The sequence below is a fragment of the Medicago sativa genome, chromosome 1 (genome assembly GCF_051527215.1).
Source record: "Medicago sativa cultivar Bolivia chromosome 1, Bolivia_mono, whole genome shotgun sequence".
In the NCBI taxonomy this organism is placed as follows: Eukaryota; Viridiplantae; Streptophyta; class Magnoliopsida; order Fabales; family Fabaceae; genus Medicago; species Medicago sativa.
In genome coordinates, this window is record NC_140749.1 from 51441840 (window position 1) to 51467356 (window position 25517).

The 25517-nt window shown below is 38.9% G+C and overlaps 2 protein-coding genes and 1 non-coding gene across 3 annotated transcripts; 2 read left to right on the plus strand and 1 right to left on the minus strand.

The window, feature by feature from the left end:
* Nucleotides 1–1952: 1952 nt before the first annotated feature.
* On the plus strand, nt 1953–2582 carry LOC146955187 (uncharacterized). Its single transcript, XM_085747942.1, has 2 exons — nt 1953–2272; nt 2495–2582. Exons 1-2 carry the CDS (start codon nt 1953–1955, stop codon nt 2580–2582), a joined length of 408 nt encoding a protein of 135 aa, XP_085604068.1.
* LOC146955188 (small nucleolar RNA R71) lies at nt 2316–2422 on the minus strand. The gene has a single exon (XR_015025145.1). It is a non-coding gene; the product is annotated as a small nucleolar RNA R71 (small nucleolar RNA).
* Nucleotides 2583–2960: 378 nt separating the features above from the next.
* LOC146955189 (uncharacterized) lies at nt 2961–4189 on the plus strand. The gene is made up of 3 exons (XM_085747949.1): nt 2961–3418; nt 3518–3911; nt 4172–4189. The coding sequence occupies exons 1-3, from the start codon at nt 2961–2963 to the stop codon at nt 4187–4189; spliced, it is 870 nt and encodes a 289-aa protein (XP_085604075.1).
* Nucleotides 4190–25517: the final 21328 nt, after the last annotated feature.

Consider the following 25517-nt stretch of genomic DNA (forward strand, 5'->3'; position numbering starts at 1 on the left):
TCTAATATAATTTCATCATTGTTATAATGAATTAACAAATATCAAACTCATAAAGCGAAAGTGGAGGGTTAGTATTTGTTAATTTATCATCACAAATATTAAGCGATGGATCTAAAGATGAAGTTTTAAAATTGGAACAAGTGAAATTAGACAAGGAATGTGAAACATGAGAATAGTCTAGCAAACCTTGAGACAAATAAAGTTTCGTTCTTCAAGGATTCCAATAGCAATCAACCATGAGAGTAGGCGTGGTTGTTAGAGGAACATACTCACTGAGACCGAAAGGATATGTGATAGGCTTAAGATAAACTTGTCTTTAGAAAGTAAATCCAATATAAAATTCTGGTTTAGTGTTTGTTTGTGAAGGGCTTGTTATTTAGATGAATTAATAATCCCAAGGCGCTTTTTATTATTGTTATTTTTAATCTCTAAAAATCCAAACTTTACAACTGAACTTTCCTCTAATCATCAATAAAAGTTAATTGAATTGAACAACTCCATGTCGGAACGATACTCTCTTTTTACTACTTCGATAAACTGTGCACTTGCGGATTTATCTCATCAAGTTTTTGGCGCTGTTTGATAGACGTTTGGAAAGTGCACCAAATACTATCGAAGTAGTAAAAATATCGATCCCACGAGGACTGATTTTAACTTCAATAATTCAATTGCGTTATAAAAATAGGATGTATAAAATTTATTTTGTTTTGCCACTAGGCAGTAGATTTGATTTGATTTTAATTAAATCAAGAAACAGAAAATAAAGATTTGTTAAGAAAATATGGGAGAGATGAGATCAGATCCGTCGAATCCTCTAAGTTCCCCTAATTGGTCTACTGCACCTATTTGTTATGAATCCTCTTCTAATTTACGATGATTAACAAAATAGCCCTAATCAATCCCTTGAGTTAGGACCCTCTTCTTAAACTATAGCCCCTAATTCCTTAGGTGGTCTAATAATTCTTGAAGGTTTTACCGAATGTTAACCTATTATCACTAACAAACGATTATCTATTCCTAGACTATCCCTGTTCATTAGAACAATTCAATTAGGTCTAAGTCGAAAGCCATGGTCAGTGGTCATTCGTTCTCACGAAATCAAGTTATATGTGATCAAGATATAAAAAGCATTAAGAACAATTGAATTGAATAAACTAGAATTGAATTCATAAACAAAATAGAGTTTCACAGCAACATGTGTCAATTAGGGTTACAAAGATTCATCTCGGATCTAATCTCTAAGAGATTTAGCTACTCATAATCGAGTTTACAAATAGCATGATCAATGAAATAATTAAAACATACATGAATTGGTAAAAGGTTGAAGAAATCGCCCTTCTAGCCGTCTCCGATGTCTCAAAATCGCACTTTGCTCTCCAAAATCGTAACCCTTGTTCTTCAGATTGAGTGTAGTATTTATAGAAGTCATGGGCCTGACCCGTCAAAATCGCGCCGCGCCACGTGTATAGGCGTGTCGCGATTTCCCTCAAACAGGGAGGATGTAATTTTGCTTCAAAAATCGCAGCACGGCTTGAAATTGGCGTGGCGCGATTTCCTTCGAACAGACTTCAATATTTAAGCTTTTTGCACTCCAGAACAGTATAAATTGCATGAGAACTCTATCAAAATGTCACAATAAGTCCTAAAAATTACGTAATGACAGCATGTCATCACTGTTGCCAGGGAGTTAACTAATTTGATTAACTTTTTAGTAGTGGTTAGATTTTTTTTTCCTTGTTACTTTTCTTTTTTCTTCTTTCTTTCTTTCTTTCTTTCTTTCTTTCTTTCTTTCTTTCTTTCTTTCTTTCTTTCTTTCTTTCTTTCTTTCTGTTACCGTTAACTTCTTGGGTTATTATTCTTTTATGCGTAGAAGTAAAAGTCTTGGTGAATTCGTTCCCGAGATCGAAATGTTCTTAAATAAAAGGAAAAGAGAAGCACGAAATAATATCGCTATGGCTGAACGCACTCTTGAAGAGTATGCGACACCGTCAACGGATGAGTCACAGGCTATTATTGTGTACCCAACGGTCGAGGGTGACAATTATGAAATTAAGTCTGCACTACTTAATTTGGTGCAGAAAAATCCGTTTTCTGGATCACCTACTGAGGATCCAAATCTGCATATTTCAACTTTCTTAAGACTCAGTGGCACTTTGAAAGAGAACCAAGAAGCCATAAGACTGCACCTTTTTCCCTTTTCCTTAAGGGATAGAGCTAGCGCTTGGTTCCATTCTTTAGAAGTTGGTTCCATCACTTCATGGGGTCATATGAGGCAAGCATTCCTCGCCCGATTCTTTCCCCCTTCTAAAACTGCTAAACTAAAAGACCAAATCACACGGTTCAATCAAAAAGATGGGGAATCTCTTTATGATGCGTGGGAGCGTTTCAAAGAAATACTTAGACTTTGTCCCCACCATGGTTTAGAGAAGTGGCTCATAGTCCACATTTTTTATAATGGCTTATCATATACCACAAAAAATGACTGTTGATGTAGTTGGAGGTGGAGCTTTAATGAACAAGAACTATACAGCAACATATGCCTTGATCGAGGACATGACCCAGAACCACTATTAGTGGACTAACGAGAAAGCCATCAATGCTTCTTCACCCTTTAAAAAAAGGCAGGTATGTATGAAGTCTCTCCAATTGATCATCTTGTTGCTAAGGTTGATACACTCAAACAAAAATTTGATAAAATGAATATTAATGTTGTCACACCTTCTTCTTCTTCTGTATCTCCTCCTTGTGAAATTTTTGGTGTTTTTGGTCATATTGGTGTTGATTGCCAGCTAAGTGGTGCTATTGAAGGTGTTGAGCAAATGAATTATGCTCAATACAACCAAGGAATGAGGCAAAGCCAATTTTTTTTATAAAAACCCTCAAAATTCCTATGGACAAATGGCACCACCTAGTTATGCAAACAACTAGAGAGTCCCTAGAAATCTAGTTTGGAAATCTTAATGGAAAACTATGTCATGAATCAAACTAAACAGCTCCAAGAGCTTAAAAACCAAACCGAAATTCTAAACGATTCTCTTTCCAAACTCAATACCAAGGTAGACTCTATTGCTACTCATACTGAAATGCTTGAAACACAAATCTCCCAAGTGGCCCAACAGGTGGCTACCTCTTCTCAAATATCGAGAGTCTTTCCTGGTCAAACCGAAGCCAACCCCAAAGCCCATGTTAATGCTATTTCATTTGGGGGTAGGAAAATAGAAGTTACCGTTGCTAAGGCTAGGAACATTCAGGGAGAGAATGTTAAGCTTATAAGTGAGAGAGCCATGATAGAGGGTGAAAAACCGCTTGATAAACCAAAAGTTAATTTCCCATTAAGGCTTGCTAAGCCTAGCTTGAAGGCACATTTTAATAAGTTTGTTGATATGCTTAAAAAGATTTGCATTAATATTCCCTTTGCGTAAGCTTTGTCTCAGACACCTCTATATGCTACATTTTTAAAGGAAATTTTTTCAAAGAAAAGAAAGATAGAGCATAATGAGACAATAGCTTTGACTAGGGAAAGTAGTGCCATCATTAAGAAACTGCCTCCCAAGCTTAGAGATCCAGGTAGTTTTGCCATCCCTTGTGTGATTGGGAGTGAGATCATTGATAAAGCCTTGTGCGACTTAGGAGCTAGTGTTAGCTTGTTTTCTTTGTCCCTCTTTAAGAAGATAAGGATAGGAGAGTTAAAACCTACCGAGATGACCTTGAAGTTAGCTGATCATTATACTATCCAACCGGTTGGATTTGTTGAGGACATTCCCGTTAAGATAGAAGGGATATACATCCTGGCTGATTTTATGGTAGTTAACATTGAAGAAGACCTTGATGTCCCTATAATTCTAGGAAGACCTTTCCTCGCTACTGCGGGAGCAACCGTTGATGTTAAGAATGGTAGGATTATTTTTCAAGTGAGTGATGAGATGGTAGGATTTGAGTTGGAGAATGTTATGAAGGGTCCCGCTCTTTACTCTTGTTGCATGATTAAAGATCATGATGTGATAGAACGCTTCCTAGCGTCATCTACACAATATGATCTCTTTGATCCTTTCCAAGGGAACTTTCTAACCATCACGCTAATGACTATAAATGAGGGCTTCCTGGGAGGCAGCCCACGAGTTTAATTGCTTTTGTTTTGTTTTGTTTTGTTTTGTTTTAATCTATTTTGCAGGTAAATGTCCAAAAATGAGAAGGAAGAATGAAAAAATTTGATCCCCCTAGGACCAGAAGCTTGGCACAGCCCGTGCCTGTGGTGGCACGGTCGTGCCTAACCTTGCCAAGCTAAGCCAGCACAAACTTCAGAAAGTTGGCACGGCCCGTGCCTGCATATAAAATTTATTTAGTAATTTATTGACACAAACGCAAGAGTAAGGTAACCACTAATTTATTTACTAACTACTAGGATATAAAATTTCAGTTAATTTGCACCCAAAAGAATCGCTAAGAAGAAAATTCTTGAGAACATTCAGCTCCATTAAGATCAACACTTCATATTACTAAACTCATAAAATATGTCGTTTGACTAATGTGCATTTTAACTACAAGAAGTTCTGAATCATGAATTAAAATCATAATAATAATATATCTAACGTTAAAGATAAAAAAAATTTGGGGGAATGGTTTTTTATCCTTATTTCAAAAGTAACTTATACCAAAAAAAAAAGATGAATTTTTATTCCCAAAATGGAAGGTGTAAAAAAAAAAGAGAGCTAAAGTATCAACAAAAAGGAAGCTTAAAGTGTCTGAAGAGAAGTGCTCCTGAAGTCAAAAGTGCTCCTGAAGACAAAGTGCTCCTGAAGTGATGACGTCATCAGAAGCAAGTTCATCAGAAGCATCTCATCAGAAGCTGAAGATCACCAGAAGCTGAAGTTCATCAGGAGATACAAGACTTAAAGCTTCAAGGGTTGTTCAATGGATTTTAACTCGTCTAAGCATTGCAGAAGACTGGAAGAGTGAGGCAACGGTCATTTTGGATGGATTTGAAGGCATTGGATGCTTATCTTCAAAAACTGTTGACAAAAGTACAATTGTACGAAATGTACAACCACTACCTCCACTACTCTGTTTTTGTTTCTGCTACAAGACAAGAAAAACAGCTCTGCCTGCAACGATGTTCCTTCACAATGGGAATGGATTTGAAATTGATCCCTCATAGGACAACTACCATATCAGGCAAAAGATAATTGGTGATTCATCAAAGCATCAAACGACTCTTTTTGATGTGCTGGCAATTTCACAACGTCTCTTTCACACCTCTATATAAAGGAGTGAAGACTTAGAGATTGGTATCAGACTTAACAACAATTTGCAAGTGCCAAAACTCTGCTGAAATTGTTCTGCATTCAAAGTTCACTTAGAATTTTTGTTTCAAAGTTCATATCTTAGAAATTCTAGAGACTTAAGAGTCTGTATCTGATTTGTATTATGAATACCACTGATTGTATATCAAGTGTTCAACGTCAAACATTTTCTTTGTAATTCTGTTTGATTAGAAGTCTCTTGCAGTTGTGCTTGAGCAATAGAAGTCTCTTGATTGTGTTCAGGAGCATAGGAAGTCTCTTGCAGTTGTGCTTGAGCAGTTTGAAGTCTCTTGCTAGTTTTAGCAGTGAGCATTTGTAATCAGATATTACATTATAGTGAACTCTCTTTGGAAGTGCAAGGGGGACATGACTACTTCCGGTTTGTAGAAGGAAACTGTATAATTGCTTTATGTCTTTCTTGCTTCTCTCTCTCTCTCTCTGTTTTTATCTGCTGCATTTAGATCCTGAACATCACTTCAGAAGCACTCTCTATTTGCTTCTGGCCAGTGTATTTCAGCTTAGGAGAAATTGAAAAAAAAGCTAACACAATTCAACCCCCTTCTTGTGTTTTTCTTACCTTCAATTGGTATCTAGAGTCTTGGTCTGTTGTCTTAACACTTAACAGTGTAACATAAAAAGATTTGAGAAAAACATGTCTGGTGATTCCTCTGTTACTGGATCCTCGAACAACAATGCTGTTCCATATGACTATGGTGACAGTAAGAAATCTAACTTTGGAAAGATTCCTAAGTTCAATGGAGATCCTGAATAATTTTCTTGGTGGAAAACCAACTTCTACAGTTATGTCATGGTCTTAGATGAAGAACTATGGGACATACTTGAAGATGGTGGTAGTGACTTGGTCCTTGATGAAGAAGGAGTTGTTGTTGATTGAAAGAAACATACTCCTAGTTTGAAGAAACTTTACAAGAAGCATCATATTATCAGAGGAGCACTTGTCACTGCTATACCTAAAGCAGAGTATATGAAGATGAGTGACAAATCCACTGCCAAAGCTATGTTTGCTTTTCTTTGTTCTAACTATGAAGGCAACAAGAAGGTCAAGGAAGCAAAAGCTCTTATGCTTGTTCATTAATATGAGTTGTTCAAGATGAAGGATGATGAAACTATTGAGGAAACGTACTCAAGGTTTCAAACCTTAGTCTCTGGACTACAAATACAAAAGAAGAGTTATGTTGCTTCTGATTATGTTAGCAAGATACTACGAAGCTTGCCTGCTAGATGGAGACCTAAGGTTACTGCTATTGAGGAAGCTAAAGATTTAAACACTTTGCGTGTTGAAGATCTTGTCAGCTCTCTCAAAGTTCATGAGATTAGTCTTAATGAAGATGAGCCTGCTATGAAGAGTAAATCTATTACTCTACCATCTAAAGGGAAGTCATCAAAAGCTCTTGAAGTTATTGAATATGAAGATGAGTCACCTGATGGAGACTCTGATGAAGATCATACTGAGAAGATGGCTACGCTTTCCATCAAGCTTGAGTATCTGGCAAGGAAGAACAAGAAGTTTCTGAGTAAGAGAGGTGGCTATAAGAGCTCCAAGAAAGAAGATCAGAAGGGGTGATTTAACTATAAGAAGCCTGGACACTTCATTGCTGATTGCCCTGATCTTCAGAAGGAAAAATCAAAGGATAAATTAAAGAAATCAAGTTTCAACACAAGGAAATTCAGGAAGCAGATTAAGAAGAGTTTAATGGCAACCTGGGAAGATTTAGATAATGAATCTAGGTCTGAAAAGGAAGAAGCTGAAGAAGATGCTAAGGTAGCTATGGTTCTAAGACTTCAAAGATCATGATTCTAAAGAGATCAGAACCTGTTCCTCAGAGTCTGTTGAAAACTGAATCTGAGGTCATGAAGTCTAAGTTTCAGAAGAACAAAGCAGTTACTGCTCTTGGGGAATCAAAACCAAAGGTTGTTAACCTAAGGTAATGGTTAATCAGAGGCTTCCAAACTTACAACACAAGTTACAAGAAGTGAAGAGTAAAACTTCTAGTACTAACCTGAAAGGACCCATAAAACAATGGGTACCTAAATCTGAAAAAGTCAATACTGCAGATATGTCTAAGAGCAAAGGAAAAGCGAAAATCATGGTACCTAGACAGCGGTTGCTCAAGGCATATGACAGGAGAGAAGTCTATGTTCCTCACTCTCACAATGAAAGAAGGAGGAAATGTGAAGTTTGGAGGCAACCAGTCTGGCAAGATAATTGGTACATGAACTATTGGTAACTCCTCTATCTCAATTAATAATGTGTTGTTGGTAGATGGTCTTGAACATAACCTTTTGAGCATTAGTTAATTTTGTGACAATGGTTATGATGTGATGTTTGAAAAGATCAACTGCACTATAATCAATAAAGAAAACAAATCCATAGTATTCAAGGGAAAGAGGATGGATAATGTTATAAAATTAAATTCTCTGAACTGGTTGACCAGAAGGTAATTTGCCTTCTGTTAGTGAATGATAAGAAATGGATGTGGCATAGAAGGTTGGGGCATGCTAACTGGAGATTAATCTCTAAGCTTAGTAAGTTACAACTTGTCAAAGGCCTACGAGACATTGACTATCATTCAGATGCACTTTGTGGTGCATGCCAGAAGGGGAAGATTGTGAAATCATCTTTTAAAACAAAAGACATTGTCTCAACCTCCATACCCTTAGAATTACTTCATATTGATTTATTTGGACCAGTTAGCACTGCATCCTTATATGGAAGTAAATATGGATTAGTTATTGTTGATGATTACAGCAGATGGACTTAGGTAAAATTCCTGAAAAGTAAGGATAATTCTTATGATGTATTCAGTAACTTCTGCACTCAAATACAGTCTGAAAAAGAAATGAAGATTTTAAAAGTTAGAAGTGATCATGGTGGAGAATTTGAAAATGAGCCATTTGAAAACTTTTGTGAAAAACTTGGAATTGTCCATGAATTCTATTCTCCTAGAACTCCACAACAAAATGGGGTTGTAGAGAGGAAGAATAGAACATTACAAGAAATGGCTAGAACCATGATTCATGAAAACAATTTGGCTAAACATTTCTGGGCAGAAGCAGTGAATACAGTATGTTATGTCCAAAATAAAATCTATTTAAGACCTATCTTGGAGAAAACAACATATGAACTCTTTAAGGAAAGAAGACCCAATATCTCTTACTTTCATCAATTTGGATGTACATGTTACATTCTAAATAACAAGCTCTACCTAAAGAAATTTGATGCCAAGGGCCAAAGAGAAATCTTTTTAGGTTACAGAGTGTATAATTCAGAAACACTTTAAGTTGAAGAATCAATGCACGTTAAATTTGATGACAAAGAGCCTGGAAGTAAAACTCCAGAGCAAGATGAAAGTTTTGTAGAGATACAGGTTCCTGAAGATACTCCAGAATCTGATCAGATAGCTGAATCTGAAGATAGTCCAGAAGCTGAACCTACCTCAGAAGCACTAGATAAAGTTGCTTCTAATGAACTCAAGATGGCTCTTGTTATACCCTAATTTTGGACCTAAAAATACTAGTTCAATTCTTCTTTTCTTGCATTTCAAGTCATGTGATGTGTCTCTGATCAATTGCATCTTTCTCTGCATCTCATTTCAATGTTAATTGCAAAATTCATGAAAAAGGGTATTTTAGTCATTTCCTGCCTCCAAATTCATTTTAGTCCTGGAAAATTGTTTGAGTCTTTTCAATTGGTTTGAATAAGTCCTTATTTCAATTTCATGTTAAAATCCATTTCAAAAATCACGTTTGAAGTCATTTTGAGTCAGTTTAGCCCCTAGGGGCATTTTAGTCATTTCCTGTGTTAAAACCCTGTTTAACCTCTAAAAATTGTCTCTGAGTCTTTTAATTTGCTCGTATAAACTCTTGCTCTAATTCCCTGTTAAAAAAACATTTTAAAATTGCATTTGAGTCATTTTGAGTCGTTTCAGTCCCTAGGGGCATTTTGGTCATTTCACGTGAAATTTTGATAGAGAGAGGTTACTTTGAAGTACCTCATTTAAGTAGTTGGTTCATTTTAGTCCTTTTTGTGTTTTTTTTATTTTATTTTTTGTTTCACTTTAAGTTTTTTTCAATTACCAATTTTAATTCATTTTTAATTTTTATTTGACTTTTTAGTCCTCTTTGTTTTGAAAATTGCATTCAGGTCCTTATTGTTTAAAACTTGTTTTTTTAGTCCTTTTTCTAGAATTACAGAATAGTCCCTTTTCATTACAGTCCTCAAAATTTCGCAAGTTTTCACTTTTTTTAGTCCCTTCACTTAATTGCAGATTAGTCCTTTTAATTCTGTTATTTTCAGAGTAGTCCTTAGGTTTTCATAATTTGCAGGTTGGTCCAAAGTCAAAGTCCAGTGTCCAATTCAACGTGGCAAGCACCCATTGGTCCAACAATACACATGGCAGGCTATAAATAGGGCATTAACTGTACAAGTCAGAATGAATCATTTTCTGCCAACTCACGCGCCACATCACAAACACATTTCCACTCCCATTTTTCCAGAAAAACAAATCAAAGTCCCTTTTCATCAAGAACATGATGAAGTTCATGAAGAACTTCATCATCTAACAAACCCTAACCGTTTTTCAGATACACCAAAACAAACGCAAATCATCAAATTCACCATCAAATACACAAAATCAATACGAATTTCCAGAGAATCAAAACCAAAACGTTTACAATTCAACAAATCTTTTCGAATTTATCCAAGTTCTCAGTGATTCTCTGCGAGAATCCTCATCACTGAACTTGTTTCCTTGCAATTCAAGCGTGAATCCGTCAATAACTACGACGAATTCGACGCGATCACAAGAAGTGTTTTGAGGAAGAGAAGAAGAGGACCGAAGTAGAAACGAAGAAGAATTGAACCGGAGAAGAAGAAAGTGGAACTTCACCGATTTATTTTCGGTGTTAACAACAACAAATCACTCACCAGAGAAATCAGAAGCTTCTGCGAAGTTTTCCGAAGCATGTCACCTCGTCTTTCTCCGATCTAACCACAGGTAAGCTCTTCATCTTCTCTCTTTTCTTCCAAGATCTCAACAAAGGCGTATGTATGACATATATTCACAGATCGGTGTAGATCAAAAGAGTTCGAACTGTTTTCTTCAAAAAAGGTTTTAAAATCTGAAAATATTTCGAAACCGTAAGAGTTTGAACCCGATCTACACTGATTCGTTGAGCTCTTGTGTTATTAAGCCTTGGATTCGTGTTTGTTGTGAAAAGAGGAGTGAGATGAGTCTTAGATCAGAGAGTCTAGGGTTTACAAAGGTAGAAGGCGACGGAATCGTCGCCGGCGGCGGTGAAACCCGCCGGGGATGTAGAGAGAAGGAAGAGCATCTTGCTCTGAAACAAACCCTAGAGAGAGAAAGGATTGAAGGATATGAGCTGCAGACCGGTTCCTTTTGTTTTATAGTGTGTGAACCCAAACCGGTTCATGCAAACCAGTTTGGTTCACACCGGTCTGGCATATCCTTGATTCCTCACCGTTAGATCAAGGGATCCACCACGTCTACGCTTGTGATGTGGAGTTTCAGTGCACTTGAACCAGTTTACCCTGTGGAGCGCGTTCCTGACCCTTGGATTTAGGGTTTTGATGAAATTGGGTCAATCCAACGCCTCTAAGGCGTTTGGATGATCCAAATCCATCAAGGACCTTGGGCATGGGTTCCTCTTTACTGGATTTTCGTTTTTCCTTTGTTCTCTTGCTGATTGCACCATGTTACTTGCTTCCCACACCCCTGTCATGTCCAAAAGGTTTTAGAAAATTCCCTAAAAAATTTATAGAGATTTCTTGGTGTTTTGTGATGTTCTTGTGTGGGTCTTGCACTAAAAAACTTTATAAAAAATATTGGTACATTTCTCTTGTTTTAATTCTTGTTTTTTTATATTAAAAAAGTGTGAAAATGTGCATCCTTTTGATTCTAATTCTTGATATGTGTGTGTGGCCTTAGACATATAATTTTGTGGAATAAATTTGCCTCTTAATGTGGTGTATACTTGCTGTCTTGGTATAGTTTTTGTGGATTTTATTTTGGTAAATAATGTGAAGCTATCTTATGAAATAAAAGTGCATGAAGAACTTGAAAATCTTGTAAACTTTGGCATGGTTAAATCCTTAGATTCTCATATTGGTTTTCTTGAAACAAGTCATTCAAAATTTCTCCAATATCATGAGAATCTAGGCTTCAATCTAGTTTTAGTTTTGCATTAAATTTCAAGTTCTTTCATCATTTTTTTGTCATGCTTGTTGGTTTACTTTTCTTGCAAGTTATAATAGCTTTCCTATGCATTTTGTTGCTAGTTTCTATTTCACTCATGCTACTAACCCTTCTTGTTTCATGTCTCATTCCCATAGCATTTCACATCATACTTTCATCTCTTATTTCTTGCACTTTATTTTCTTACACTTTAAAATTCATGCAAAAGTTAGAATGTAAAGCCTAGGGATTTTGTACTTTACTTTATGCTTTTAATTTCTTGCAAGACCATAGAATGTAAACTAGGCCAATGATGTAAAGGACAATGGACTCTAATGATGTACACCGACACAAGCACCGACACATGCACACACATCACATGGATACTTTAGATGAATGTTTAGGGAATGTATGCTTTAGATGTATGCTTAGGAATCGCGATACTTAGAAAAATTCTCTTTTCCAAAAAAATATGAACAACATCACTCAACTGATTTTCTAAATAAACCTTGGGGTCCAAATTCCCATTGATTTTCCCTTTCTTTTTTTAAATAAAACCTTAATGAATTTTAATCATACTTTGACTTTCTTTTGCAAAATAACTAATTCAACCTCACAATTTCACAATCTTATGCCCTTGAGGCCTCTCTCTCATTCTTCAAAATTCCAATTTTCAAACTTAAAATCAATCAACAAAAACAAAAACATTTTTTGGAAGAGAACTACGGTGGATTTGATCCCTTAAAAGGGTACGTAGGCAAGGAAACAATATTCCTTCAATTCAAATAAAATAAAAATTCAAACACTTTCTTCTCCCTCCAATTCTTGACTTAGTAAACTCTTAGGTGTAAATATCACTTTTCAAATAGCATTTAAAAATAAAGCGCGCGCGTAGAAAGTAAAGACGGTTCCTATAGGATACTATAGTCGTTATGGGTGCCTAACACCTTCCCGTAGCGAAAACAACTCCCGGACCTCGATTCTCAAGGGTTTTACTTATTTTTTCCCTTCCCAAGAAAAAAATGAGATATCAACGGTTAAAAAGGTTCAAACGTAATCAATGTTTGACACCCGAAAACCAAGATAAAACAGCTGGCGACTTCACTGGGGATTCGAGAGTTACGCCTAGTCTTTATTTCCACGCTTGCGCTTTCGTTTCACTTGCTTCTTTTACTTGCTTCCTTATGTGAATAAATGTTTAAATTCTTGCAAACGTGTGGGGGAGAGAATATCAAAAGTCCTACACCCGGGCTGAGTGAACTTAGGATTCAGGGGGGATATAATCGACAATTCATTCCGAGGGTTGCCTCGTGTATTGGATTATGCGATCAATCCCACATAGTTGAGGCATTTTGGGGGTGATGTTGTCGGCGCGTGTTGTCGCGTTTAGGCACTTTACTTCTAATTGTTCTATGACGCTATGGACCGTAGATAACCAAACCCATCCATGGCCATTTTCTAGGATGTAGTGCAGAGGCTAAACCGAGTGTTGTCTCGAATTTTAGTCGTCACGCAATACTACACTCAAGTTAGACATTCCACGGATAATCATGGAGCGAGTGCTTGTCTCGTGGCACCATGATATACATCGGATAGGTTGTGACTTGGGAACCTTTTTAGAACCCGGTTACTATCTCCTAAAGCCCTAGATTCACCGGACACCGTGTCCACCCATGACTCCTTGACTTTGAATTTCAACCCACCATGTTTTCTCTGTACTTGAACATAATCATGCATACATGCATACATGCATAAACTATTTTCTCATGCATTTATCGAAGGGCTTAGATGAATTAAATTTGTAAACATTGTAGGAATGGGGAAGACTAAGTCCTACAAGTTCAAGGAAGTGGATTTGGCTAGTTTGAGAGATTTGGCACTCAAGATCGAGGATCTGACTGGCTTCTGACATCGTTACGGGGTCTTACTTACTTTTCTCCAGACTAATGTGGATGAGAAGCTTGTGCACACTCTAGTGCAATTCTATGATCGGGACTATCGGTGCTTCACTTTTCCCGACTTTCAGTTAGTGCCCACGCTCGAGGCTTATTCTTGCTTGATGGATCTATCTATTGCTAAGGGGGTACCCTTCGCGGGACTTGAGAATCCTCCTACTCCATTGGTTATTGCTAAGGATCTCTATCTCAAGACCACCGATGTTTCTAAGAATCTTGTCACTAAGGCTCACATCCGAGGGTTCACTTTGGAGTATCTACTTGAGAAAGCCAACCTCAAAACCACTTGTCAGGACACTCTTGAGGCTATTCTTGCACTACTCATCTATGGGCTTATTCTCTTTCCGAATCTTGATGGCTTCGTGGATATGAATGCTATTATGATCTTCCACTCCAAGAATCCAGTTCCTACTTTGCTAGCTGACACATACCATGCTATTCACGATCGATTCGGCAAGGGTCGTGGATATATTCTTTGCTGTGTACCTCTCCTCTATAGGTGGTTTATTTCTCACCTTCCGAAGTCTTTCCATGATAATCCAGAGAATTGGACCATTTCATAAAGGATCATGGTTCTCACCCCTAATGAAGTGGTTTGGCTCACTCCCGCTGCTAGAGTCAAAGAAATCATACTTGGTGGTGGAAAGTTTCTTAATGTACCTCTTCTTGGTACCCGGGGTGGAATCAACTATAACCCGGAACTTGCCTTGCGACAATTTGGTTTCCCGATGAAAGAGAAGCCTATCTATCTTGCTACATCTCCTTACTTCTTCCATTACTCTAATGCTCCCACAAGAATAAGAGAAGATTTCATAGAAGCTTGGTCTAAGCTTCGGAAGAAAGAGGTGAAGCATATGGGTGTAAGGTCCAGTGTTGCTCATGAGGCTTATACACAGTGGGTGATAAACCAAGCTGAGAAGATTGGTATGCCTTACCCCGCCATGAGATATGTGTCTGCATCTATTCCAACCATGCCTTTGCCTCTACTCCCACCTACTCAGGAGATGTATCAGGAGCACCTAGCTATGGAGAGCCGAGAGAAGCATCAGTGGAAGACTAGATACTATGAGGCTGAGAATTTGATCATGACTTTGGATGGAAAAGATGAACAGAAGACTCATGAGGTGTTGACATTGAAGAAAGAGTTGGCTAAAGCTAGGAAAGAAATTGAAGAAAAGGATAAGTTGCTTATGAGGGACTCCAAGAGGGCTAGAGGTGCCCGTAACTTCTATGCCCGATACTGCAGCTATGAGTCTGGGTCTGAGTCTGAGGATGATCCTTCCACTTCCTATGCTTGAGAATTTCTGTTTCCTGTTGTTATTTCCAGTTGTTATTGATGTTTTACATTTCAAAGTCTATCCATTGGCTTAGTATTTCAAAGGGAATTATTTTGTAAGACTCTGTGATGTTTGATTGTTTTGTCTAATTTTGATGTTTCAATCGTTTAGTAATGTTTACAAGTTTCTAATTTGTCTAAAACCCTTCGATAACACAAAAAAGAGTCTTTTTGCATATGCATTAACACATCCCATGCATCATGTGCATTCATTGGTCACAAAAGACTTCTCTCGTGCTCATTGCCTCCTGGTTCTTCTGCCGCAGTCTGAAAAGTGGCTCGTGCTCGTAAGGTTTACCAACCAGACAGAGTTCATCAAACAAGATTTTACAGGAGAAGAAACATGGCTAACTTTGAAGAAGAAAATGCTCAGCTCCGTGCTGAATTGGCTGCTATGAAAGAAGACTTGGCCAAGGCTCATGACGCTATGTCCACTATGATGGCTGCACAAGAGCAACCAGCCACATCTGTCCCAGCTTCTACTGAAGTGATTCCATCTATCCCACAATCTACTGTGATGTCTGATGTTCGGTTTGTTATGCCCAATGGACGCCCTTATGGACTCTCAGCCTTCTATGCTCCTAATACTGCGGCTGGTATTTCTGGTATTGGCAATCAAGGACAGATTCCTGTGACAACTTTTACTCCTACACCTACCTCTATGCCTCAAGTAACTACCGTTGTTACCGATCCTATTGTACACACTGTACAACAGGTAATCGATGTTGACACTTCGCGTGGACAAGACCCTATAATGGAGGCTATGAGAAAACAGTTAAGAGAGCTAGCTGGAGAAATCCGTGAGGTCAAAGCTAGCCGTGGGAACGGTGTTTCTGCTAAGGCTCGTGATCTATGCCTAGTATCCCGATTTGAGATTCCTAAGAAGTTCAAAGTGCCAGATTTTGACAAATACAATGGAACTTCTTGTCCACATAGCCATGTCATTCAGTACGTCCGAAAGATGGCCAACTACGCAGATAATGATGCGCTGATGATCCACTGCTTCCAGGATAGTTTGATGGAAGATGCGGCAGATTGGTACACTAGTTTAAGCAAAGATAATATCCATACTTTTGAGGAACTCGCTGCTGCTTTTGAAAATCACTATGAGTTTAACACTCGCTTGAAGCCGAATAGGGATTCTCTTAAGTCTTTGTCTTAGAAGTCAGATGAAATCTTCCGTGAATATGCTCAGAGATGGAGAGGGGCAGCTGCCCGTGTTTCTCATCGGCTTGATGAGGAAGAACTAACACAAACATTCCTGAAAACTTTGAAGAAGGAATATGTTGAAAGAATGATAGTCTCTGCTCCGAATAATTTCTCCGACATGGTTACTATGGGAACTCGTCTAGAGGAGGCTGTCAGAGAAGGTATCATTGTTCTTGAAAAGGGGGAATCTTCAGCTAGTGCACCAAAGAAGTATGGTAATGGCCACCATAAGAAGAAAGATTCCGAAGTAGGGATGGTATCTGGTAACCAGTCTACAGCTGCTGCTCAGTCACCTTTACCCTACCAATACATGCAGTATTCTCAACATCCTTTCTTCCCACCATTCTACCAGCAATATCCCCTGCCACCGGGTCAACCACCAGTGCCCGTTAATGCCATTGCTCAGCAAGTACAACAGCAGCCTCCTGCTCAACAGCAACAGCAGCAACAACAGGGTCCTTGACCCAAGACTTATTTTCCACCAATACCAATGCGGTATGCTGATTTGCTCCCAACTCTACTTGCTAAAGGCCACTACGTCACCAGACCAGGCAAGTCTCCGCCCACGCCATTGCCTCCCAGGTTCCGGCAGGATCTTACTTGTGAATTCCATCAGGGCGCTCAAGGCAACTATGTTGAAGGTTGCTATGCTCTGAAGTATGTGGTAAAAGACCTGATAGACAGAGGACGGTTGACTTTCGAAAATAGTGTTCCTCATGTTCTTGACAACCCACTTCCAAACCATGCTGTCGTAAACATGATCGAGGCTTTCGGAGGAGTTCGTGTCCCCAGAGAGGCTGCCACTTTAGATGTCCGAAATGTTGGTACTCCTTTGGTACCGCTACATGTCAAACTTTGCCAGGCTTCTTTGTTCACTCACGATCATGCTTCTTGTTCAGAATGTCTTCAAAATCCTATGGGTTGTTGTGTGGTGCAAGGTGATATACAAAGCCTAATGGATGACAAGCACTTGATTGCCAGTGTTGTTTGTGTGATTGTGCCAGTATTTCATGATTCTCCGGCTGAAAGTGCATCTCAGACAAGGAATGTTGAACCCTTAGTGATCAGGTTACCTGGACCGATATCTTATGCCTCTACAAAGGCAATCCCTTACAAGTATGATGCAACCATGATCGAGAATGGGGTGGAAGTGCCTCTGGTATCCCCATCTATGGTTGATAACGTCGCCGGTGAAATTACAGCTCTGAGAAGCGGAAAAGTCCGTCCACCTTTGTTCCAAAACAAGGTAGTTACACCTGTTGCTACAATAACTCCACCAGTTGCTCCTCCTATTGACAAGAACGCCGGCCCATCAGGCCAGTCCATTGAAGAGTCTAATTTGGACGAAATTCTGAGGCTTTTTAAAAAGAGCGATTACAAGATTGTTGAACAGCTGCTGCAAACTCCGTCAAAAATATCCATCTTGTCTCTGCTTTTGAGCTCAGAAGCTCACAGGAAAGTGTTAATGAAAGTGCTGGAACAAGCCTATGTTGACCATGAAGTCTCCGTGGATCAGTTCAATGGAATAGTGGGTAACATTACTGCTTGCAATAACTTGGGGTTTGGTGACGATGAGCTCCCCGAAGCAGGGAAGCACCACAATTTGGCTTTGCATATCTCAGTGCACTGCAAGTCTGACATGATATCCAATGTGCTGGTGGACACTGGATCGTCCTTAAATGTAATGCCTGAGTCTACACTGAGACAGTTAAGTCATCATGGACTCTCTCTAAGGGGAAGTAGCTATTTGGTTAAGGCTTTCGATGGATCTCGTAAGGATGTTCTTGGAGAGGTAGATCTACCAATTACCATTGGTCCTGAGACATTTCAGATCACTTTCCAGGTCATGGACATCAATGACTCTTACAGTTGTCTCCTCGGAAGACCATGGATTCATGACGCTGGGGCAGTAACTTCTACTCTGCACCAGAAACTCAAGTTTGTGAGGAATGGTAAGCTTGTGACTGTTGAAGGTGCAGAACCCCGGAGAGCTAGTGCTAGTATGGCTTCATTGAAAGACGCCCAGAAAGCTATTCAAGAGGGGCAAGCTGTTGGCTGGGGCAAAGTGATACAGATTTTGGAAAACAAGCGTAAAGAGGGCCTTGGGTTCTCCCCGACCTCAGGCGTTTCAACAGGAACTTTCTATAGTGATGGGTTCATTAATGCTATTGCTGAAGATGCTGCTGAAAGTAGTTATGTGCCTACATTTGTTGTACCAGGAGGCACTATGAGAAATTGGGAGGCCATTGATGTTCCTTTAGTCATGCATGCTTCCATGTAATGTGTCTTGTTGCTCATGTTTTTCTTTGTTTTCAAAATAACGATCCTTTCGCTCTGCCCAAGGCGAAAGTGATATCCTTGTAAGGGCATGTTTGTTTCGGCATTGCCGTTATCAATAAAAGTTGTCGTCTTTTTCGCGACTCTTTGTTTTTATACTTTTTAGTGCCTTTTTCTTGGAAATAATGGTAATGCTAGAAAAAAACCAAAACATCTGTATTTTCTTATTAATTTCAAAAATCTGTATGAAAAACATTTTTCTAAAATCATCCCAATCATATTATGCAGATTGAACCATAATAAACCCGTTGAACACAGTGACCCTATGGTTCCTCCAAATTTTGAATTCCCTGTATATGAAGCTGAAGATGAGGAAGATGATGAAGAGATACCATATGAGATCACTCGACTGCTTGAGCAAGAAAGAAGAGCCATTCAGCCTCACCAGGAAGAGATTGAGCTTGTCAACCTGGGTGCTGAAGAGAACAAGCGAGAGATCAAGATTGGTGCTGCACTTGAGCCAGAAGTGAAAAATAAGATCACTCAGCTTCTCCATGATTATCCAGATGTCTTTGCATGGTCCTATGAAGATATGCCGGGTCTAGATCCCAAAATTGTGGAACATCGGATACCGACAAGACCTGAATGTCCTCCTGTCAAACAGAAATTGAGAAGGTCTCGTCCAGACATGGCTCTTAAGATCAAGGCTGAGGTGCAGAAGCAAATTGATGCGGGTTTCCTCATGACAGCTGAATATCCCGACTACATTGCCAACATTGTACCCGTACCAAAGAAAGATGGGAAAGTTCGAATGTGTGTTGATTACAGAGATTTGAATAAAGCCAGTCCGAAAGATAACTTCCCACTGCCTCATATTGATGTGCTAGTTGACAGTACTGCTCAGTCTAAAGTGTTCTCTTTTATGGATGGTTTCTCTGGCTATAACCAGATACGAATGTCACCTGAAGATAGAGAAAAGACGTCCTTCATCACTCCATGGGGAGCATTCTGTTATAAAGTGATGCCGTTTGGCTTGATAAATGCTGGTGCTACCTATCAAAGGGGTATGACCACTCTGTTTCATGATATGATTCACAAAGAAATTGAAGTGTATGTTGATGACATGATTGTGAAATCAAGTGATGAAGAGCGGCATATTGTGTATTTGAAAAAGATGTTTGAAAGACTAAGAAAGTACAAGCTACGGTTGAATCCTAACAAGTGCACATTTGGTGTAAGATCTGGAAAGTTGCTAGGCTTCATTGTCAGCCAAAGAGGCATTGAAGTTGATCCTGATAAAGTCTGAGCCATCAGAGAGATGTCGGCCCATCAAACTGAAAAGCAAGTCAGAGGTTTCCTCGGACGCCTGAATTATATTTCAAGATTTATATCTCACATGACTACTACCTGTGGTCCAATTTTTAAACTGCTCAGAAAGAATCAGCCTGTTGTATGGAATGATGAATGCCAAAAAGCTTTTGATAGCATTAAAGAATACATGTTGGAACCACCTATCCTTGTCCCGCCAGTGGAAGGAAGGCCTTTGATTATGTATCTGTCAGAGTTAGATGATTCCGTGGGTTGTGTTCTCGATCAACAAGATGAGACTGGAAAGAAAGGACATGCTATCTACTATCTGAGCAAGAAATTCACTGATTGTGAGACTCGGTATACAATGCTTGAAAAGACTTGTTGTGCTTTAGCTTGGGCTGCCAAACGTCTGCGTCATTATATGGTGAATCACACAACTTGGTTGATATCCCGAATGGATCCAATCAAGTACATCTTTGAGAAGCCTGCTGTTACTGGAAAGATTGCACGTTGGCAAATGTTGTTGTCTGAATACGATATTGTGTACAAAGCTCAGAAAGCAATCAAAGGAAGCATCCTTGCTGAGCATCTTGCTTGTCAACCTCTTGATGATTACCAGCCGATAAAGTTTGATTTCCCTGATGAAGAGATCATGTATCTAAAAGCAAAAGACTGTGAAGAGCCACTGATCAATGAAGGGCCGGATCCCAATAGCAAATGGGGATTGGTATTTGATGGTGCTGTCAACGCTTATGGTAAAGGGATTGGAGCCATTATTGTAACTCCGCAGGGGAACCACATTCCTTTCACTACACGAATAACTTTTGAATGTATGAACAATGTGGCTGAATATGAGGCATGCATCTTGGGCATTGAAGAAGCCATTGACCTGAAAATTAAGCACCTTGACATCTACGGAGATTCTGCACTTGTTATTAATCTGATAAAGGGTGAATGGGAGACTCATCATGAGAAGCTGATCCCTTACCGTGACTATGCGAGACGTCTGTTGACATACTTCACCAAGGTTGAGTTGCACCATATCCCTCGGGATGAAAACCAGATGGCTGATGCTCTTGCTACTTTGTCTTCCATGTTTCGTGTGAACCACTGGAATGACGTGCCCATAATCAAAGTGCAGCGTCTTGATAGACCCGCTCACGTGTTTAGTATTGAAAATATGCCAGATCAGGCTGATGAAGATGTGAATGATAGAAAACCTTGGTATTATAATATCAAACAGTTCTTGCAGAATCACGAATATCCACTTGGTGCTTCCAACAGGGATAAAAAGACCTTGAGAAGATAGGCTAGCAGATTCCTTCTGGATGGAGAAATTCTATACAAGAGGAACTATGACATGGTCTTGTTGAGATGTGTTGACAAACAAGAAGCTGAGAAATTGATGCATGATGTACATGACGGTACCTTTGGGACCCAAGCTACAGGTCACACTATGTCAAGAAAACTGTTAAGAGCCGGCTATTACTGGATAACTATGGAGCGTGACTGCCACAGACATGCCAAGAGATGCCACAAATGTCAAATCTATGCTGACAAGATTCATGTACCTCCACATGCCCTCAATGCTATTACTTCCCCATGGCCTTTCTCTATGTGGGGCATTGACATGATCGGAAGAATTGAACCAAAGGCTTCCAACAGACATCGTTTCATTCTAGTGGCGATCGACTATTTCACCAAGTGGGTTGAAGCTGCTTCCTATGCAAACGTGACCAAGAAAGTGGTATTAAAGTTTATCAAGAATAACATCATCTGTCGATATGGTGTTCCCAACAAGATCATCACTGACAATGGTTCCAATCTGAACAATAGCATGATGCAAGCTTTATGTGAAGAATTCAAGATCGAACATCACAACTCTTCTCCCTATAGACCTCAGATGAATGGTGCAGTTGAGGCCGCTAACAAGAATATCAAGAAGATTGTTCAGGAGATGGTCACTACTTACAAAGACTGGCATGAGATGCTACCTTTTGCCTTGCATGGTTTCCGTACTACAGTGCGCAGTCCAACCGGGGCAACGCCTTTCTCTTTGGTATATGGTATGGAAGTAGTTCTCCCTCTGGAAGTGGAGATTCCATCTCTTCGAGTGATCATGGAAGCGAAACTAACCGAGGCTGAATGGTGTCAAAGTCGGTATGATCAGTTGAACTTGATTGAAGAGAAACGTATGGATGCTATGGCTCATGGACAGTTGTATCAAGTGCGGATGAAGAATGTGTTTGACAAGAAAGTCCGACCTCGTGAATTCAAGGAGGCCGAACTTGTTTTGAAAAGAAGAATAAGCCAGCAACCCGACCCAAGGGGCAAGTGGACACCTAACTATGAAGGTCCTTATGTTGTCAAGAAGGCTTTCTCTGGTGGTGCCTTGATCCTTACACACATGGATGGTGTTGAACTTCCGAATCCTGTAAATGCCGATATAGTCAAGAAATACATTGTCTAAAAAGAAAAGAACAACGTGGTAGGTCGAAAACCCGAAAGGGCGGCCTAGGAAAAAAATGCGCTTCCCGGTGGATCGAAAACCCGAAAGGGCGATCCAGGCAAAAGTTAGGGATAAAAAAAAGGGAATATGAAAAAGCTCGCTGAGATTGTACGCAACTCAGGCAAGAATGAGCATCTCGATGAGCCGAAAACCCGAAAGGGCGGTTCATGCAAAAATGAGATTGATAATAAAAGACAATTAACTATATCTGGCAAACCACCATCACTCCTTGGGGCATCTGCAGCTGTCAATGATCTTCTTCATCAGAAGCTTCTGTACTTGTGAATTCAAAATTTCTATGAAATGTAGCGGTCATCGTGTTCAATGTACCACTAACCAATAAAATTACCATTTTCCAAGCTTTGTAAATCCGTGGAGTTATGCCTTTGGCTAACTCTCACTCTTCTACATCAATTTCAGCATGTACTGTTGTTTGAAATTCTATTTTTCTTTCTATCTTCAATGCTATATACAAAATATTTTCTTTCTATTTGATAATGTCAATGTCTGAAACAAACATTTTTGAAAATTGAAAAATCTTTTCCGTCTATTTTGAAAACAAACTTGATCAATAAGGTACATTCCAGTGAAACATGCATGAATAAATGAGTGTCAATGTCTATTCCAATACGTGTTACAAGCAGGTTGTTCCCCAAGATGATCTGTGGTTAATGGCAAGAATGAAAAAATAGAATGAAAATAGAAAAAAATTAGAAAAAATGCAAATAAAAAGCTCGCTAAGTTGAAAACCCGAAAGGGCGGCTTAGGCAAAAATGAGCACCCCGCTGATTGACAACCTATGAAGGCAATTCAGGCAAAAATGGGGCAATGAAAAGAATTTATTCCCGGTGAACCGAAAACCCGAAAGGGCGGTTCAGGCAAAAATGGGATTGAAAAATGAAAGAATGAAAAAGAAAGAATAAAGGAATATGAAAAGCATTGACCACAGATGCGAACATCCAATGTTTACCCAGCACTGACACGCCTAGCAATGGCGACCTGTATCAAAGAATCTTCCAAGATTCCCTCCTCTACAAGTTTTATTGCCCTCAGCCATGATTTTGATACGTCTCTCAACGACGGTCTCTCCAAAGAGGATTTCCATATGAATATGTTATAACACGAGCCACTACGTGCCCAATCTTCCAATGTTTCGTCTGTCTCTGTGAAATTTCTCTGTCAAACTACAAACCAATCATGCATTTCAAGCATTCTTACATGCATAATCATGCATTTTATGTGCTCATACATTTACTGATCTTGTTATACCATGCATGCATGTTGCGTCTCCAATCTCAATTTTCAATTCAACTCAGTTTCCACTTTCAATTCAGTTCAATCTCCACTTTCAATTCAACTCAATTTCAATTTCCAACTCAATCTCAATTTCAATTCAACCCAATTTCAATTTCCAATTCAATTCAATTTCAACTCTCAATCCAGTGTCTATGTTTGCATCTCTGATTATTTCCAGCTTTCAATGTCTCCTTCAATGTTAACTTTCAATTCAATTCAAGTCAATGTTAATCCACTCCCAATTTGCTTTTGGGCCAACAATAATGGTCATGTCTATCTTCGAATACAGTCAATATCAAATTAATCTCAATTTGTATCTTTTCAAATCAAACTTCCAATTTGTGTCTTGTTATTGGTCAAGCGGCTAGTTCGATCCAAAGAACAGCTTGTACCTGCTTATATGCCCATGCTTCCGGTCAAACGACAAGTTCGATCCAAAGAACAGTTTGTACCTTACTTATGTTTTGTTATCGGTCAAACGGAAAGTTCGATCCAAAGAACAGTTTGCGCCTACCTACATGTTGTGATATTGATCAAGCAGCAAGTTCGATCCAAAGAACAACTTGTATCATCCTTTTGTCTATGCCTCCAGGTCAAATAGCAAGTTCGATCCAAAGAACAGTTTGTACCTGCTTACCTGGTTTGAACCTTCAATCAAGCGACAAGTTCGATCCAAAGAACAACTTGTATCTTCCTATATGTCTATGTCTCCGGTCAAGTGCCAAGTTCGATCCAAAGAACAGCTTGTACCCATCCTGTATTTCTATTCCCAGTCAAGCAGCGAGTTCGATCCAAAGAACAGCTTGTACTCACCTCTTGTTTGTATTTCTTGGTCAAGTGGCTAGTTCGATCCAAAGAACAGCTTGTACCTATCTTTTGTCCCCTGGTTTGTCTACCCTGTCAGTGTCTACCCAAATCCCCAGTAATGAGACGTGCTCTGTAGACTCCAGTTTGTTTGTCTGGCATTCATAATCAAAATGTGGCATGGCATTCATGCGTTTGAAAATATGAGAGCGTATTTTTATGTCCAAAAACAGTGCAAATGTTAATATTTAAGTATCTTCGTCCCGTCAAATCAAAGACTCCGTCTCTTGACTCTCCGGACAAAGAAACTTAAATAGGGGCAGCTGTTATACCCTAATTTTGGACCTAAAAATACTAGCTCAATTCTTCTTTTCTTGCATTTCAAGTCATGTGATGTGTCTCTGATCAATTGCATCTTTCTCTGCATCTCATTTCAATGTTATTTGCAAAATTCATGAAAAAGGGTATTTTAGTCATTTCCTGCCTCCAAATTCATTTTAGTCCTGGAAAATTGTTTGAGTCTTTTCAATTGGTTTGAATAAGTCCTTATTTCAATTTCATGTTAAAATCCATTTCAAAAATCACGTTTGAAGTCATTTTGAGTCAGTTTAGCCCCTAGGGGCATTTTAGTCATTTCCTGTGTTAAAACCCTGTTTAACCTCTAAAAATTGTCTCTGAGTCTTTTAATTTGCTCGTATAAACTCTTGCTCTAATTCCCTGTTAAAAAAACATTTTAAAATTGCATTTGAGTCATTTTGAGTCGTTTCAGTCCCTAGGGGCATTTTGGTCATTTCACGTGAAATTTTGACAGAGAGAGGTTACTTTGAAGTACCTCATTTAAGTAGTTGGTTCATTTTAGTCCTTTTTGTGTTTTTTTTATTTTATTTTTTGTTTCACTTTAAGTTTTTTTCAATTACCAATTTTAATTCATTTTTAATTTTTATTTGACTTTTTAGTCCTCTTTGTTTTGAAAATTGCATTCAGGTCCTTATTGTTTAAAACTTGTTTTTATAGTCCTTTTTCTAGAATTACAGAATAGTCCCTTTTCATTACAGTCCTCAAAATTTCGCAAGTTTTCACTTTTTTTAGTCCCTTCACTTAATTGCAGATTAGTCCTTTTAATTCTGTTATTTGCAGAGTAGTCCTTAGGTTTTCATAATTTGCAGGTTGGTCCAAAGTCAAAGTCCAGTGTCCAATTCAACGTGGCAAGCACCCATTGGTCCAACAATACACATGGCAGGCTATAAATAGGGCATTAACTGTACAAGTCAGAATGAATCATTTTCTGCCAACTCACGCGCCACA